At 38.1% G+C, this 13,981-nt stretch overlaps 1 protein-coding gene across 6 annotated transcripts in view; it reads right to left on the reverse strand.

The window, feature by feature from the left end:
• The window catches only part of JAK2 (Janus kinase 2), a 96,058-nt gene that overhangs the window by 10,775 nt on the left and 71,302 nt on the right, over positions 1–13,981 (reverse strand). For all 6 annotated transcript variants that reach the window (XM_039566910.1, XM_039566909.1, XM_039566914.1 and 3 more), the window contains 8 exons: positions 12,047–12,174; positions 11,145–11,283; positions 9,693–9,844; positions 8,534–8,684; positions 8,128–8,264; positions 6,709–6,898; positions 5,684–5,808; positions 189–361 (listed from right to left, as the gene is read on the reverse strand). In XM_039566910.1, the coding sequence (XP_039422844.1) occupies positions 189–361; positions 5,684–5,808; positions 6,709–6,898; positions 8,128–8,264; positions 8,534–8,684; positions 9,693–9,844; positions 11,145–11,283; positions 12,047–12,174 (1,195 nt within the window). The remainder of the gene's footprint in view (positions 1–188; positions 362–5,683; positions 5,809–6,708; positions 6,899–8,127; positions 8,265–8,533; positions 8,685–9,692; positions 9,845–11,144; positions 11,284–12,046; positions 12,175–13,981) is intronic.

Below are 13,981 nucleotides of genomic sequence, written 5' to 3' on the forward strand. Positions count from 1 at the left end.
TTTTTTTTTACATATGTTGGAAAGTAGATGCTACTCTGTGAAGTGAAATATCATGCATGTGACTTTCACAGTGCTGGAAAACTGATGAGGAGCTTCCAACTAAGAATTCCACAACATGCAAACTAAATTGGATGAAATGGCAAAAACTGAAAACATGCCATGATTTCACATGCCAAAAGAAGACTTACCAAAAAATAGGACTTTCACCAGGTTCTTTCACTTTGTAGTATTCTTTGTCTTGTGGCAAGACTTTTGTCAATCCAAAATCTCCAATTTTAACTCTGTTCTCATTTTCCACCAAGATATTTCTTGTTGCTAAATCCCGGTGAACATATCTTTTTGTACCCAGATATTCCATGCCCTAGGTGTACAGGTTACAAACAGAACAGGAAAAGAGTTATTTTTACCATTACATGGCTGCACTTTCCCTAAGAGGATGAATTAACCTCAAAGTTAAAACCAAAAACAGGTTTGTCTTCTCTGAGGAGTTAATTTTTCCAAGCTCAGGGACTTCCCTTAACTGGAGGGAGATAGTCTGAGCCAAGTATTTTTTGATTATGTAGCTGGATAAAAGTTACAGCTCCTTTCTGTGCCCAAATGCAGTTTGCTGGTGTATGCAGAGGGAAAACAAAATTTGGGTTAAGCTACACAATGAGGATGAGAAGCACATGAGAAGACTGTCCAACCTATCCATTTCATTTACACTTTTTTCTTCTTTTTCTGCGTCTTCTTTCCTGATTGCTTCCATGAAACTTTTTATTATGAGTCCTTGAATTTTACAGCTATTCTCTGACTGTATTCCCAACTGTGTGCCTTGTATGGACCATTATTCACCAACACAGTTCTGCTTATTGTTATATTTTCACAGATTGCTGTAACAACAGTGGTCTGAAGCCATGTTGTCTTTTGTTGCTGACGATCCCTTCTTCCCAATGCACCTAATTATTTTCATTAACAATGAAATTTGGAAGAAGCCAGTGCGTGTAGTGGCATTACTAAAACAAGAAGGTCCTGCAGAGACAGTAACAAATGAAGGATTGAAAGTGATGCTGCACAATGTCAAGAGATACCCAACTTACACGTGAAAGGAGTCACAAAGCATGTTGTCAGTTTCACAGTTTTATAAGAAAGCATATCCCCCTTTCAACAGAACAGAAAAGTTAAATTACACTAATAGCATCGGTGATCTCAAAAGTTCTGAAAAAAAAAAGGCTTACTTCTCTCTTTTTTTTTTTTTTTTTTTTTTTTTTTTAAATGTGAGGAACTTCAGAGTTCGGCTACGAAGTGCAATCTTTCTCTCAGATTCTAGTACCTCCCAGCACCACTGGGTGGCATCGCTGTTCACTCACCGACCATTCCAAAAGTGTGCAAAAATGGCCCATTCCTCACTGCCAATTATCCACTGCCATAAATACCAAACCTAACATCTTCAAAGTGAGGCTTCTGTGCTTCTGGTACAACTAGCCTATGAAAATGCTACAGCTTTTTCTTACTACGATGTACTATTCTGAAAACAGCCCTAACGTTTGATGAAAGTAGCTTTTCTGTTAGCCTGGGAAACACCTATTCGAAGACAGATCTTTAATTGAAATAATGCAAATTCTAAGTGGATATCATAATCCTGTGGCACTAGTCTAATAAAGGAGTTTAAATGTGATTTCAAATGTTTCTGTCTTTAAAACTGGGTTCTCCAGCAAGGACACCTGAAACACTTACAACATTAAGAGACGGAAACCCCCTTCCCAGTATAGTAGCAAGGAACCAAACACAGTGAACAACCAAACACATTCATCTCAGGTATGGGCATGCCTTCATTTCTCTCATACACTTCAGAGGAGAGCAGCAAGGAAGAGGTAGAAAGGTTTCTGATCAAAACTCCCCAAGATTACACAGTGACAGAAACGCACAGGAGAAAGATGTGAGATGCTGAAAGAGCAAACACTGTAAGAGAAGCAAAACCAGCTGAAAAACGAAACATGATAAGCTAAATGAAGAAAAAGCATTCAGATCAGGTACTCACTATGTTTATAATTAAGTTGTTTTGGAGTAAGAGAATGGCACAGATTAGAGTGAAATCTTAAAGCAATCTATTATAACCTCTACTTTGCAGGTTGTACAGCAGCAACACTCCAAAGCAAGGTACGTACACTGTAACTCTCAGATTCTGCTTTCCTTAGAAGTGAAGACATTTCTTTAAGAGCAAGTTCTAAGCAGATTTCCCACATTTTCATACTGTTTGTCCCCATGGTTTGTCATTATCAAAGCAGGATGTTTTACCACTTAAGTATCTGCAGACTGCATATTTTAGCTCCCTTTCTCTTGGCTGGTGCTTGGTACTTATAAGAAGTATCTTATCTACTACTTTGATTTCTCACCATCCTAAAGACCTGTAACATTTTGGAAGTTCTTTTATATATGTGTATGTACACACACACTAAGATCTGTTTTTCTTTGTAGTTTCTGAATACAGTTCCTTTCCCAAAGATTTCTGCCATTGTTTGCACAGCTAGCAAAGGCCAAAATTCACCTTCCAGTCCTCCCAACAGATACCTCAGACCAGGGTCCTGAGACATGTTGCCACTGCTGTTTCACCAGGCTTTGAGTGAAAGCCTGAGGACTTCTACATGCTTCACAGATTCTTATGAGAGTGCACAAGGCCAGCACCTTGAGGTCACAGGCTGAGATGGACACAGAATAAAACAGCTAAGTGGCTGCAGCCTTTGTGTGTTCAAAAATCCATGTTGTACCTTTCTTCTGTGAAAGAGCCAGTCATTGCCCTCATAGAGAGTACTTTGCTCAAGCAGAGACTCTTCCAGGTCTCTGCTTGAACAAAGATTGTTTATAGTGACTTACCAGCATAATAACAGTAATTTGTTGCAGAAATAAGTATGAGATAATTTCTTATGCCTGTTAATAGAGAATGACTTCTTGTTTTGTAGACAGATCAGAGAGCTCTTCAATGTTCTGAAGCTGTTGGTCATATGTTCAATCCTTTCTCTCTGCAAAAAGACTGACACTTGCTAACATTTTTTGTTTTCCCGCATTCCACACTGCTTGCCCACCAAGGAGCTTCTCATGGAGACTACCCACATTGCTGTGCTTCAGTGAAGCACACGAATAGGTGAGATAAGCTGTTAAGGGTGCAGCATTCCTCTGTACATGCAACAGGTTCAGCAGCTAAAAGGTTAGTCCAGTGTCAACCAGGAAACCAGCAAGCTCTTTTCACAATGTGAAAGTTTGAATGTCAGGAGAAGATCTTGGCTCTGGCAGAGACTCTCCCCTGATTCTTGTCAGACCTTTTCTGTCGATATTGAAGAAGCTAATTCTTAGGATCTTTAATGTGGCAGGGCACAATTACCAGACATAAGAATATCTGTGGCAACATACCCTAAAAAATATCCTCATCCATCCTAGGGTGATGAGGAAGCTGACAGAAGAGCTCACCAAGCCACTCTCCATCATTTATCATCAGTCCTGGCTCACTGGGGACTGACTGGAAACTGGCCAGTGTGACACCCATCCACAGAAAGGGCCAGAAAAAGGATCTGGGAAACTACGGTACTGTCAGGCTCAGCTCGGTGCCCAGCAAGGTTATGGAACAGACCATCCTGGGTGTCATCACACAGCATCTACAGGACAGCCAAGGGCTCAGACCCAGCCAGCACAGGTTTAGGAAGGGCAGGTCCTGCCTGATCTCCTCTTATGAGCAGGTGACCTGCCTGGTGGATGAGGGGAAGGCTGTGGATGTTGTCTGCCTGGACTTCAGCAAAGCCTTTGACATCGTCTCCCACAGCGTACTCCTGGCAAAGCTGGCAGCCCATGGCTTGGACAGGTGCACCCTTTGCTGGGCTAAGAATTGGCTGGACAGCTGGGCCCAGAGAGTGCTGAATGGTGCTGCAGCCAGTAGGTGGCTGGTCACTAGTCATGTCCTCCAGGGATCTGTGTTGGGCCCAGGTCTGTTTAACAACTTCATTGATGATCTGTGAGGGGATTGAATGTACCCTCAGTAAATTCATGGACAACACCAAGGTGGAGGGGAGTGTTGATGTACTGCAGAGGGCTCTGCAGAAGGACCTGGACAGGCTGGATCCATGGGCTGAATCCAGCAGTATGAGGTTTAACAAGACCAAATGCCTGCACTTTGGCCACAACAACCCCAGGCAGTGCCACAGGCTGGGGACAGAGTGGCTGGACAGTGGCCAGGCAGAAAAGGACCTGGGGGTGCTGGTGCCAGCAGCTGAACATGAGCCAGGGTGTGCCCAGGTGGCCAAGAAGGCCAATGGCATCCTGGCCTGTACCAGCAACAGTGTGGCCAGCAGGACCAGGGCAGGGATTGTCCCCCTGTACTCAGCACTGGTGAGGCCACATTCTGGGCCCCTCAGTTTAGGAAGGACATTGAGCTGCTGGAGCATGTCCAGAGAAGGGCAGCAAGGCTGGTTAAGGGTCTGGAGCACCAGTCCTGTGAGGAGCAGCTGAGGGAGTTGAGATTGTTCAGCCTGGAGAAGAGGAGGCTCAGGTGTGACCTTATCACTCTCTACAGCTCCCCAAAAGGAGGGTGTATCCAGATGAGGGTTGGGCTCTTTTCCCAGGCAACCAGTGACAGGACAAGAGGACACAGTCTCAAGCTGCACCAGGGGAGGTTCAGATTGGACATTAGGAGGTATTTCTTCACAGAAGGAGTGATTGGGCACTGGAATTGGCTGCCCAGGGACGTGGGAGAGTCACTGTCCCTGGAGGTGTTTAAGGAAAGACTGGATGTGGCACTCAGTGCCGTGGTGTGGTTGACAAGGTGGTGTTCAGTCATAGGTTGGACTTGATGATCTCACAGGTCTTTTCCAACCTAGTTGATTTTGTGATTCTGTAATTTTATGTAACCTACTGTTTCCATGTCTTTGATGTAGGTATTGGGAAAAGAAATTAAAAAATATTGCTGGTGCATGCCTTGAGTGGGGGGTATGGTTGTACTTTTTATTTTTGTCTCTCTCCCCCTCACCCCCATTTGTTTTTCCTTTTCCCAAACATCTAAACATGCAATGAAATCTCAGGTGTCTCTAGTTTCTTATATCTAAAGCATAATTACAGAATAAAACTAGGGAAGGCATAAGCCCTCTAAGGAAAATGAGATACCACAAGAAAGATCAGATGTTTGTACTGCTTTTCACGATTTTATGAATGATGTTCAGTACCAAATAATTTATTACAGGTTTGGGTACTTCTACGGCCCCTAGCTCTGTGTACAGAAATCCTTGCTCTTACTTACAGTTTCAAGTAAATATATATAAGTAAATATATAAGTAAACATATAAGTAAATATATATATATACACACACACATATATATATATACATATATATATATATATATGTTGTTATGGTGTTTTTTTAGCGGAATGTCAACATTCTGAAAATTCTGTTATAGAATGTCACAGACAGGTTGCCTGAGTGAGTATATTAACTCCTACAATATTTCATTTCCAGTCGCCTTAGTGACAAAAGAGAGTATATTCTGCCTCAGTCAGCAGATAGGCCAGTCTCAGCATCCTGTATTAAGATACTGAGAAGTTATGAACATATATTGCTACCTTTTTTTAGGGTTATGTGGTGCTAGCAGCCCAACAGCATTATAAAAGATATACCAAAACAACAATTTCATTGAAAGATGTATATAATTTGAAATGCCCTACCTTGCATATCTGAGATGCATACAGCAAAAGCTTCTTGTGGTCCAGCCTCTCCTTGTGTTTCTGCAGATAATCTCGTAAACTTCCATATGGTAAGTATTCCATAATTAATCTTAGATTCCTACGTCCTTTTACAACAATAATGAAAAATGCAAATGTACTATTTTCTTTAATTTTCCAAAGACAAGTTTTTAAATATAAGTATTTTAAAATATCTATCAATAGCCATAATACAAAATGGACTTAACACAAAAATATTAATTTATGATCTATACATCACTATGCAATTTTTCATATATTAATTAACTCATTATGCCACTTATTTAAACTTAGCAACAATGTGGATATGCTTGATAAATTAATGTATCACTAATCAACATCATCTCATCAATACTTCAGCTACTATTGCTAAGGCAAAGTAGAAGTCTGTATGTCTGTCTTGTCAAGATGAACTGAGAATGGCAAGTGATACTGACTTGTCACCAATTTTACCATCTTTCAAAACAGCCCTATTTGGAACTGAAGATTATTTTTTTTACAGTAAGATCCTGGGCAGAGGTAAAACCCATGCTTTACTTCATCATCTTAAATGGCATCATCAATTCACTCAAACAGATCAGTTTCTGAAACTTTTTCCTGTATACTCTTTTATTGTATAGGCTACGCAAAAATTGGTAACACCCACTCTGAAATATTACATTGAGGAAAAAAAACAAGAACAGTTAAAAAATTGTGCATTCTCCCACTTAAACCCTAAATTATTTTCAAGGAAAACTTTTTTGCTTTAAAAGAAAGAAACTGGGCAAATATTTAAAGTTATTCTCTAAATTAATCAAATTCTGCAATGAGGTGACTGAATCAACATCCACCTTGTACTGAGATGTGGTATACAACAGACGTTACTTCCTTTGTTCTGTACTCTCTAAGTCCTGGTAAATTTAGGACAAGTCAGTGACTGTCATAAACACTACCTCTCTGAATTTCTCAGTATGCATATTTAGGTGTACTCAATATACTAGTATACATACCTGCACTGTAGCATACTCCTTTGTATTTAACGATGTTATCATGCTGCAGAGATTTAAGTATTTCAATTTCTCTTTCAAAGTCCCTAAGGTGCTCTTCAGTGCTATGTTGCAGCTTTTTCACAGCAACCACCTCCCCAGTATTATCCTGCAGCGGGTCATACCGGCACATCTCAACACTGCCAAAATTTCCCTATGTCACAAATGGAAACACTTGGGAATTAAAAACACGCCCACACCATTCTCTCTTTGTGTTTCTTAGTGTACATGTTTGTTCATGTAGAGTGTAGTTTTTGTTCAGAGCTCACTGTACTAAGCATTAAGATGATGTGATTAATTATTTAAGTGAAATGCCTGAAATTTCCCTGACAGAAAAAAATGCAGGATCACGGGTAACAGTTGCAAAAGAAACATATTCCATGAAAGGACGCAGACAGAACAGGAAACAAAGACAAGGAAAGGTGGTGATGTGTATCTATTTTCTATCTTTCACAAATTTCCACTTCCACTGGCATAATCCTTTTCCTGCACTTGCATAAATCCCTTTGTCTTGGTTCTTAATTCTGCTCTTTTTCTTTTTGGCTCCTCTCCCATTTGTTTCAATGCTCTGTTTTCATCTTTCTCAATTTATATTGTCTTTTATCTTCTTTTATGCAGCCATGACCTACCACTCTGTTGTTCTCCCTATGCTACGCTATCACAATCAACAACCAACCACCTGCAAACAGAAGTAGTTCTGCTACTTCACTTTCAGGCTGCTTCAGTACTTGAAGCCAAAGGAATATACAGCTAGCATGTAAAAACCAAATAAAACAGCAAAGAACCATTCTAGTAAAATAGTGCTTGGTGAAGATCTGCCAGCTGCACTTGGTCAGCTGTCTAGGTATGCTTTCACACAGCCAGGCTGCAACGGCTTAAAAAACTAGTAACCAAATGCTGATTTCTAAAGGCAAAAAAGTTCAAGGCCTACATATATCTCAAAGACATGTATTTTCCTTTTGAATTTAGAGACTTTATATTCAGACTTCTCAGAATATTCACGCACAAAACCCCCAACCCCACTAGTTTTGTGCAAGACTGCTCCAGAGCGTTGTTAACTGAATATCAACTGTGTGTGTATATATCTGTATATCTATGTATCTATATAAGGATTATGTCAGGCAGCTCTTCATTACTGAAAAATACTTTAGCCTTTTGGTGTGACTGGATTCATTGTGGAGGTCAGCTAATTTTCTTCTGTGTAAGGATACTGTGAAAGTGAAAAAAGAGCACAAAGGAATGGCACACATTGCTCAGATATGACTGAAATTCACAACTTCTAAAATAAAAGTTTCACTGTAAATAATGTATATGGGGTCATCAAAAGTCAACTGAAAACCATAGTTATTTCCTAAACTATCACAGATTTTTGAAACATCTTACCTTGCCAAGCTGCTGTAAAAACTTAAGATGTCTTTCTTCAAATTGTGTTGGGTCCCGATCTTCAAAAGCACCAGAAAATCCAAGTGCTCCAATTCTCATATTTGGCAACATATCACTTTCTGTCAATAGCTCATAATCTGAGAGGCAGAAGGAAGAAGGGAAGAAAGGGAACAGAAGGCAGAAGGCACAGAGTAGTGAACAAGAGAAGGAATAGCCTTATTACAATCATGGCATGTTCTACTTTTGTTTGGCATACTTCAAGTTCAGCAGAATATTGACAGCCACCTTTATTTCTATATAGTAATTTGCAGTCAAAGACAATGATGTATTGCAAAAAACATACTAAAAAGAAAGTGAACCAGTAGGAATAAGCATTCTTTTTGATCCTGTTGTATCACAGACTCACCTGGAGTGAACAAACTATTCAAATCACGTATAATTGCTCTAAAAGAAGGCCTGAAATCTGGCTCATAATCCATGCAGTTGTTTATAAGGTTTGCAAGTTCTGTCCAGTTGGGGGCAGGAAGCTGGTGCCTATCTTCATAAAACTGTAGTTTCTGGAATTAAACCAGTAAGTAATTGTACATTTTACAACCATGAAGAGTTGCAGCAGCCTTAACAGTCTCACCAGAGTAGCCAAAAATTACAGCTCTAAACCTAGACTTGTTATCTCATCAAATGTACATCTAACCGATTTTCATCAAAAGCAAGGCTGGTATAATTTAGAGTGATCAGTTCAGAAACTTCCAGTCAGTTACTGGTGGAAGATAAGAAGATAGAGAGAGATGAGAAAAATGGTGTCTCCTTTATTGGTAATTTCATAAATCCTCAACTGGATAGGTCCAGAGGAAAATTCTACTGACCTATGAGCTGGCTGAGCGCACAGCTGTGAAAAGCTCTGTGAGTATTACAAAACAATGTAGGGCAATTTCTGAAATACTTAGATATCTATAAGCTAGGTCTAGGTAAACCTTGGAGATTCTTGTCAGAGCTGATTAAAATACCTGAGAAACCAGATCAGGCTTTATGGGAAGGTTACAGTACCTTTATAAAAATAATACTACCAGTATTTTTCTATCATAGTGAAGTATTCTTTTCGCTTCCAACTAAAGAAGCAAATACATATGATACAATATTTTTATGGAAAATGTCTCCCCTCCATCTTCTGCCCCTACCTGAGATAAAAGTTAACATTTTTCGTTTAGCTAAAATAGTAGAACTGTTGGAACACACAAAGTGCTACTGTATTTAAGATGTTCAGTTACTAGAATGTCAACTAAAATCCACGCATACTTTTTGTTTAAAGTGACACACTGCTGCAAGAAAGCAATAAAAATATGAACTAGATAATACTGAAAATTCTGTACTTTGTTCCCCTAAAAATAGAAACGAACAACATAAAAACAAACTTCAAATAATCTCTTCTGATTATTATCTACAAGCAAAAATGTCTTTTTCCTACAGTGGTCATAGGCCATACCACTGCTGATGTGGTTACAACAGCAGATGTTCTAAATTAGAAATGTTCAAAGAATTGCTATGACTGCAGACCCAGTAATACTTACTCTTGAAGAATCCAGTGCGCTCAGTGGTTTGTCTCCTCCACTGCAGATTTCCCACAAAGTGGTACCAAAACTCCATTTGTCTGTAGCTAGGCTTAGTTGTTTGGGATTCTCAATACATTCAGGAGGAACCCATGGTATTCTCTCAAGAAGAACTGTGCAATCACACAAAGGAAACTTGTTAAGACGAATAGTAAAACCAGAAAATTCCCTAACATTTGGTAAAAATTACTTCAGTATACATAGGTATTTCACTCTGTAATGTACTATTAATACTTTTCCAAGTATTTGTTCCCACCTAAAAAATCAAGTTATGGAACACGGACAAAAATACAAACAGTATTTGTGAATCAGAATGGAGGACCAGTAGTTTTACTGTAAAATAAGCCTAAAAATAAAATTGCCTTAACATAATTTCCATGTTACATTGTTTCTCTGATTTCTGTATTTCCCCCAACGTTACCAAGACTTAATGGCTACCACAGAGAACCAAGATGTCAAAGAGTAAAAAGTACTTTGATAGTGGTTGGCATATTATGGCACAGCAAAAGGCACCATGAAAAAGAGTTTTACACTATCTGATTTTTAAGCTATTGCTATTGACTGTAGTAACAAACTAAAACATTGGATTGTACTGGTTCGGATTTAGAGCTCCTTAAAATGATATCTCATAAGAATAACGTAAGCTTCACATTAAAACACAGAGAATTTAAATAGTTTACTGGCAAATAATGACACTGCATTAATTATAGGCTGTTAGATACATTATTTCTTTAGACATCTATAAAAGTACCAAGCATAAAGTGTTTTTGTAAGACGGAAAAAACACAATAATAATAGTAAGGTTACTTCCACCATTCCATTAGCATAACAATCTTGCACACACTTTCAATTTAATTAATTTTGCTGTTTATAAAGCATTGGAGCAGTCTTAACGGTGGATGATAATCCAATATTTTTAATATCATCAACTGACTCCAGGTATTCACCAAGAAATGCACTGAAGATGCTTTTTAACTGCCAGTCAGCATTTTCAGAAGTGCATTTGTTTTCACTTCTGAAAGTTCCTGCAAGCCATAAAATACTTGATCAAGGATACTAAATTCAGCAGCTATCTGCAAAGGCAACAGACTATATTATACACTTACATATATAATATATGTATACATAATATAATATAACAACAGTACTACCAATGAAAAGAAACGGAAAATGAGAACAGCGGGGAAAAAAGGTCACACAATTGAGAATTTATTTCCTGTAATTATTTGCTAATAAAAAAGATACACTCAAAACTGCTTGGCTAGGACTACAGAGATAATTATAAAATGACAGATAAATCAAGGAACTTACTATAACAGAATTATTTTAGATGGTGGTCAGAAAAAAACCCCAACCCCAAACTTATTTTTCAAGTCAGAAGCAATAAACAAGAAAGATAATGCAAAGACTTACTATCTCTTGGCAGAACTGTAATACTGATGCCAGGATCACTTAGCTTTATAAATGGAAGGTTTCCAGACTTCCTGTCTTCCTCTCTGATAAGCAAGATGTTTTTTGCACAGACATTCCCATGAACAAGGCCTTTATCCTCCTATAAACAGAAATGCATATTTTACATACTGACAAAAGAAGTCTTACTGTTGAAGAGATATTTAAAAATAAATACTGTATAGCATGAGGGAAATACCAGCAAATAAAATAATGATAAAATAATAATTAAGTTGATCAAACTTCAGGCACCTCACTAATTTCTCTCAAAGTTACAGTTTTCAGCCAATTTTCATTATCTTCCTGAAGTCTGAAACAATTTGATACGTGTTAACGCAGCAGAATACTCATCCATCCAATTAAAATTAATGTAAGAACATTTAAATTCTGTTAAAGGAAAGACTTATCTAGATATCCTGTCTTGAATAATGGCCTTTGTGTTGAACTAGAAAGACTCTAAGGCTGAGACCTAATGCCCAAGAAGAATGCACTAGGAGTGTGAGGAGTACAGTGTTTTCCCCTCCCAGTGGTTAACACCATGAGGAAATAGTTTATGTTCAGCTTCATGAGCCGAGGTGGGAAGTCCAGAAAGGACTGATTTGTGGAAGAGACGGGGGGAAAGCATTAGTGGAAATCTGTTTATATTTCACACTGAAACATAAAGCATGAAAAAATAATGGACATTCAACTACACTTTGTGCAAGACACAAAGTCTTTCTCTGGGTATCTACTAAATAGCTGGTATATGCCCAACCTATTATCAAACACCCTCCAGAGTTTCAAGAATTCAGGTAATAGCTCAGCCTTTCTACATGCATTAGTCTGAATCACTTGAATTCAGCCAGTAACAAAACTGAACCACTTACCAGAAAATGCATGGCTAATGCCAACTGTTTGGCTACTTCCAGCTTCCACAAAATATTGATATTATTTTTGTTCTTTTTCAAATATGTGTCCAAGGATCCAAATTTTACATATTCTTGTACAAGGATGTCTGATTCATAATGATAAAGAGAGTTACAATTAAAACCAACAACAAACAATGAAATTTCAGGACACATTCATGACTCCAGTACTACTCCTTTTTTGATACCTTTTTGGTGATCTAACTTTAAGTTTCAACCTCTGTGGTATCTGAGTATTGCCACAAATACTCTATGTTCTTTATACTTCTTCAGGGTGTGGAAGTTCACCTGATTCCTTCTCAAATGCAAAGTTACTAGATTTAATCTTTTAGGTTTAATTATTTAGATTTAACCTTTTACAGATTAGGTAAAAGTCAGTGACCATCTTTTCACCCTCACCTGAAAGGCACAATAACGTAAATGCTTATGAAGCATAGTAGTGTACAGCACTATCAATGTGGTAAGCTGAGTAACATTCAAGTAATTCACTTCATAGTTGTTTACAACCTATACGTACTGAAAAACGCAATGCTTTATTGACAAAAGATGCTTTTCTTGAAAACAGACAAGTATTTGCCCTAAAATTGTGTATATGTATATGACATATGCCCTCATGCAACCATCTAGCAAATAACTCCAGAAACAGGAACTGCTGTCCTCATCACTTTCTACACAAGAACTTCAAATCACATGACTGAACACCTGCCCTTAGCTGCAAGATGCTCACACTGGAAACTACCAGTATTATATCTGGCTGTAACAAATAAACAGATTTTTAAACAAATTCGTATTACAGACAGCAAACTCTTTTTTTTTTTTTGCAATTATGTGAAACAATTTTTATCGAATTTGTACATCCAAGTGTGTAAACCACAGAACCAGTAAGAGCTGGTCTTCCTATTTCTTAGTAACTGCCTCTCCTTAAACTGCAATAAGTCTCCTGCCTTCAGAAAGAGAACCATTTCTAGAGGACAGGTGTGATCTAAAGGTGAAATAAGTAACCATATACATCTTTCATCAATTTATTTTCAATTATAAGCTTGATCTACTAGAAATTTTATATATAGTCCCTGTGTGTGGTACAATGAATAAAACAGAAAAAACCCCACGTGGTTGTTTTGGCACAAATTCTTGGCCAAACATACTGCTGTGCCTTTTCCAGCCTCCTAAGAGAGGTAATTTCTGATTACAAACATAAATTATGACCACAGAATCCACTGTCTCTTTTGGAAATTCTTTCTCCCTAATGAAGGTAATCACCTACATAGTATGCCCATATGGTTATTACAAAATGCTTCCCTTCATACAAATTTCTAAATTTGTATGAAAAAAAATGAGTTTAGGGCAAACTGACATTTCAGCCCAAAGACTGAATGAAGAGGAAAAACTGTCGAAGTGAGATCTAGCAGCGTCTATTTTAAAACAACACACATTACCGAGTGACAACCATCCAAAATTAAGATTTCATTACAAGACAGTATAAATGTATTTCAGGTGTTCTTAAAAAAATCTTATTAACACATAGTCACAAAGCAGTAAGCTAAACTGAAAAGACATTCAACGTTTGCAGACAATGCGAAGATTTTACTGCTGCTTCGTAGTGTGTTTGTTGAGTTACATGTTTTCAGAATCATGTTTTCAGAACGGGACCTCTAAACCAAACTTCACAAAGTTATATTTTTGCTCACAAAGTCAGCATGTGTGGAAAAAGGTGGCAATGTCTGTTTCTAATCACAGTAAATGAAGATTTTTCTGGGTAGCACAGTACCTCCCTTTCTAGCTAATCACAGCTGATATGATGCAGGGCTGCAATTTTTCTTGCATTTCAAAAGCTCATTTCAGAGGCACAGCAAAACTGATCTCAGATAGTACAGACATGACTGAGTCATTTATACA

Source organism: Corvus cornix, chromosome Z, assembly GCF_000738735.6.
Source record: "Corvus cornix cornix isolate S_Up_H32 chromosome Z, ASM73873v5, whole genome shotgun sequence".
Classification (NCBI taxonomy): domain Eukaryota; kingdom Metazoa; phylum Chordata; class Aves; order Passeriformes; family Corvidae; genus Corvus; species Corvus cornix.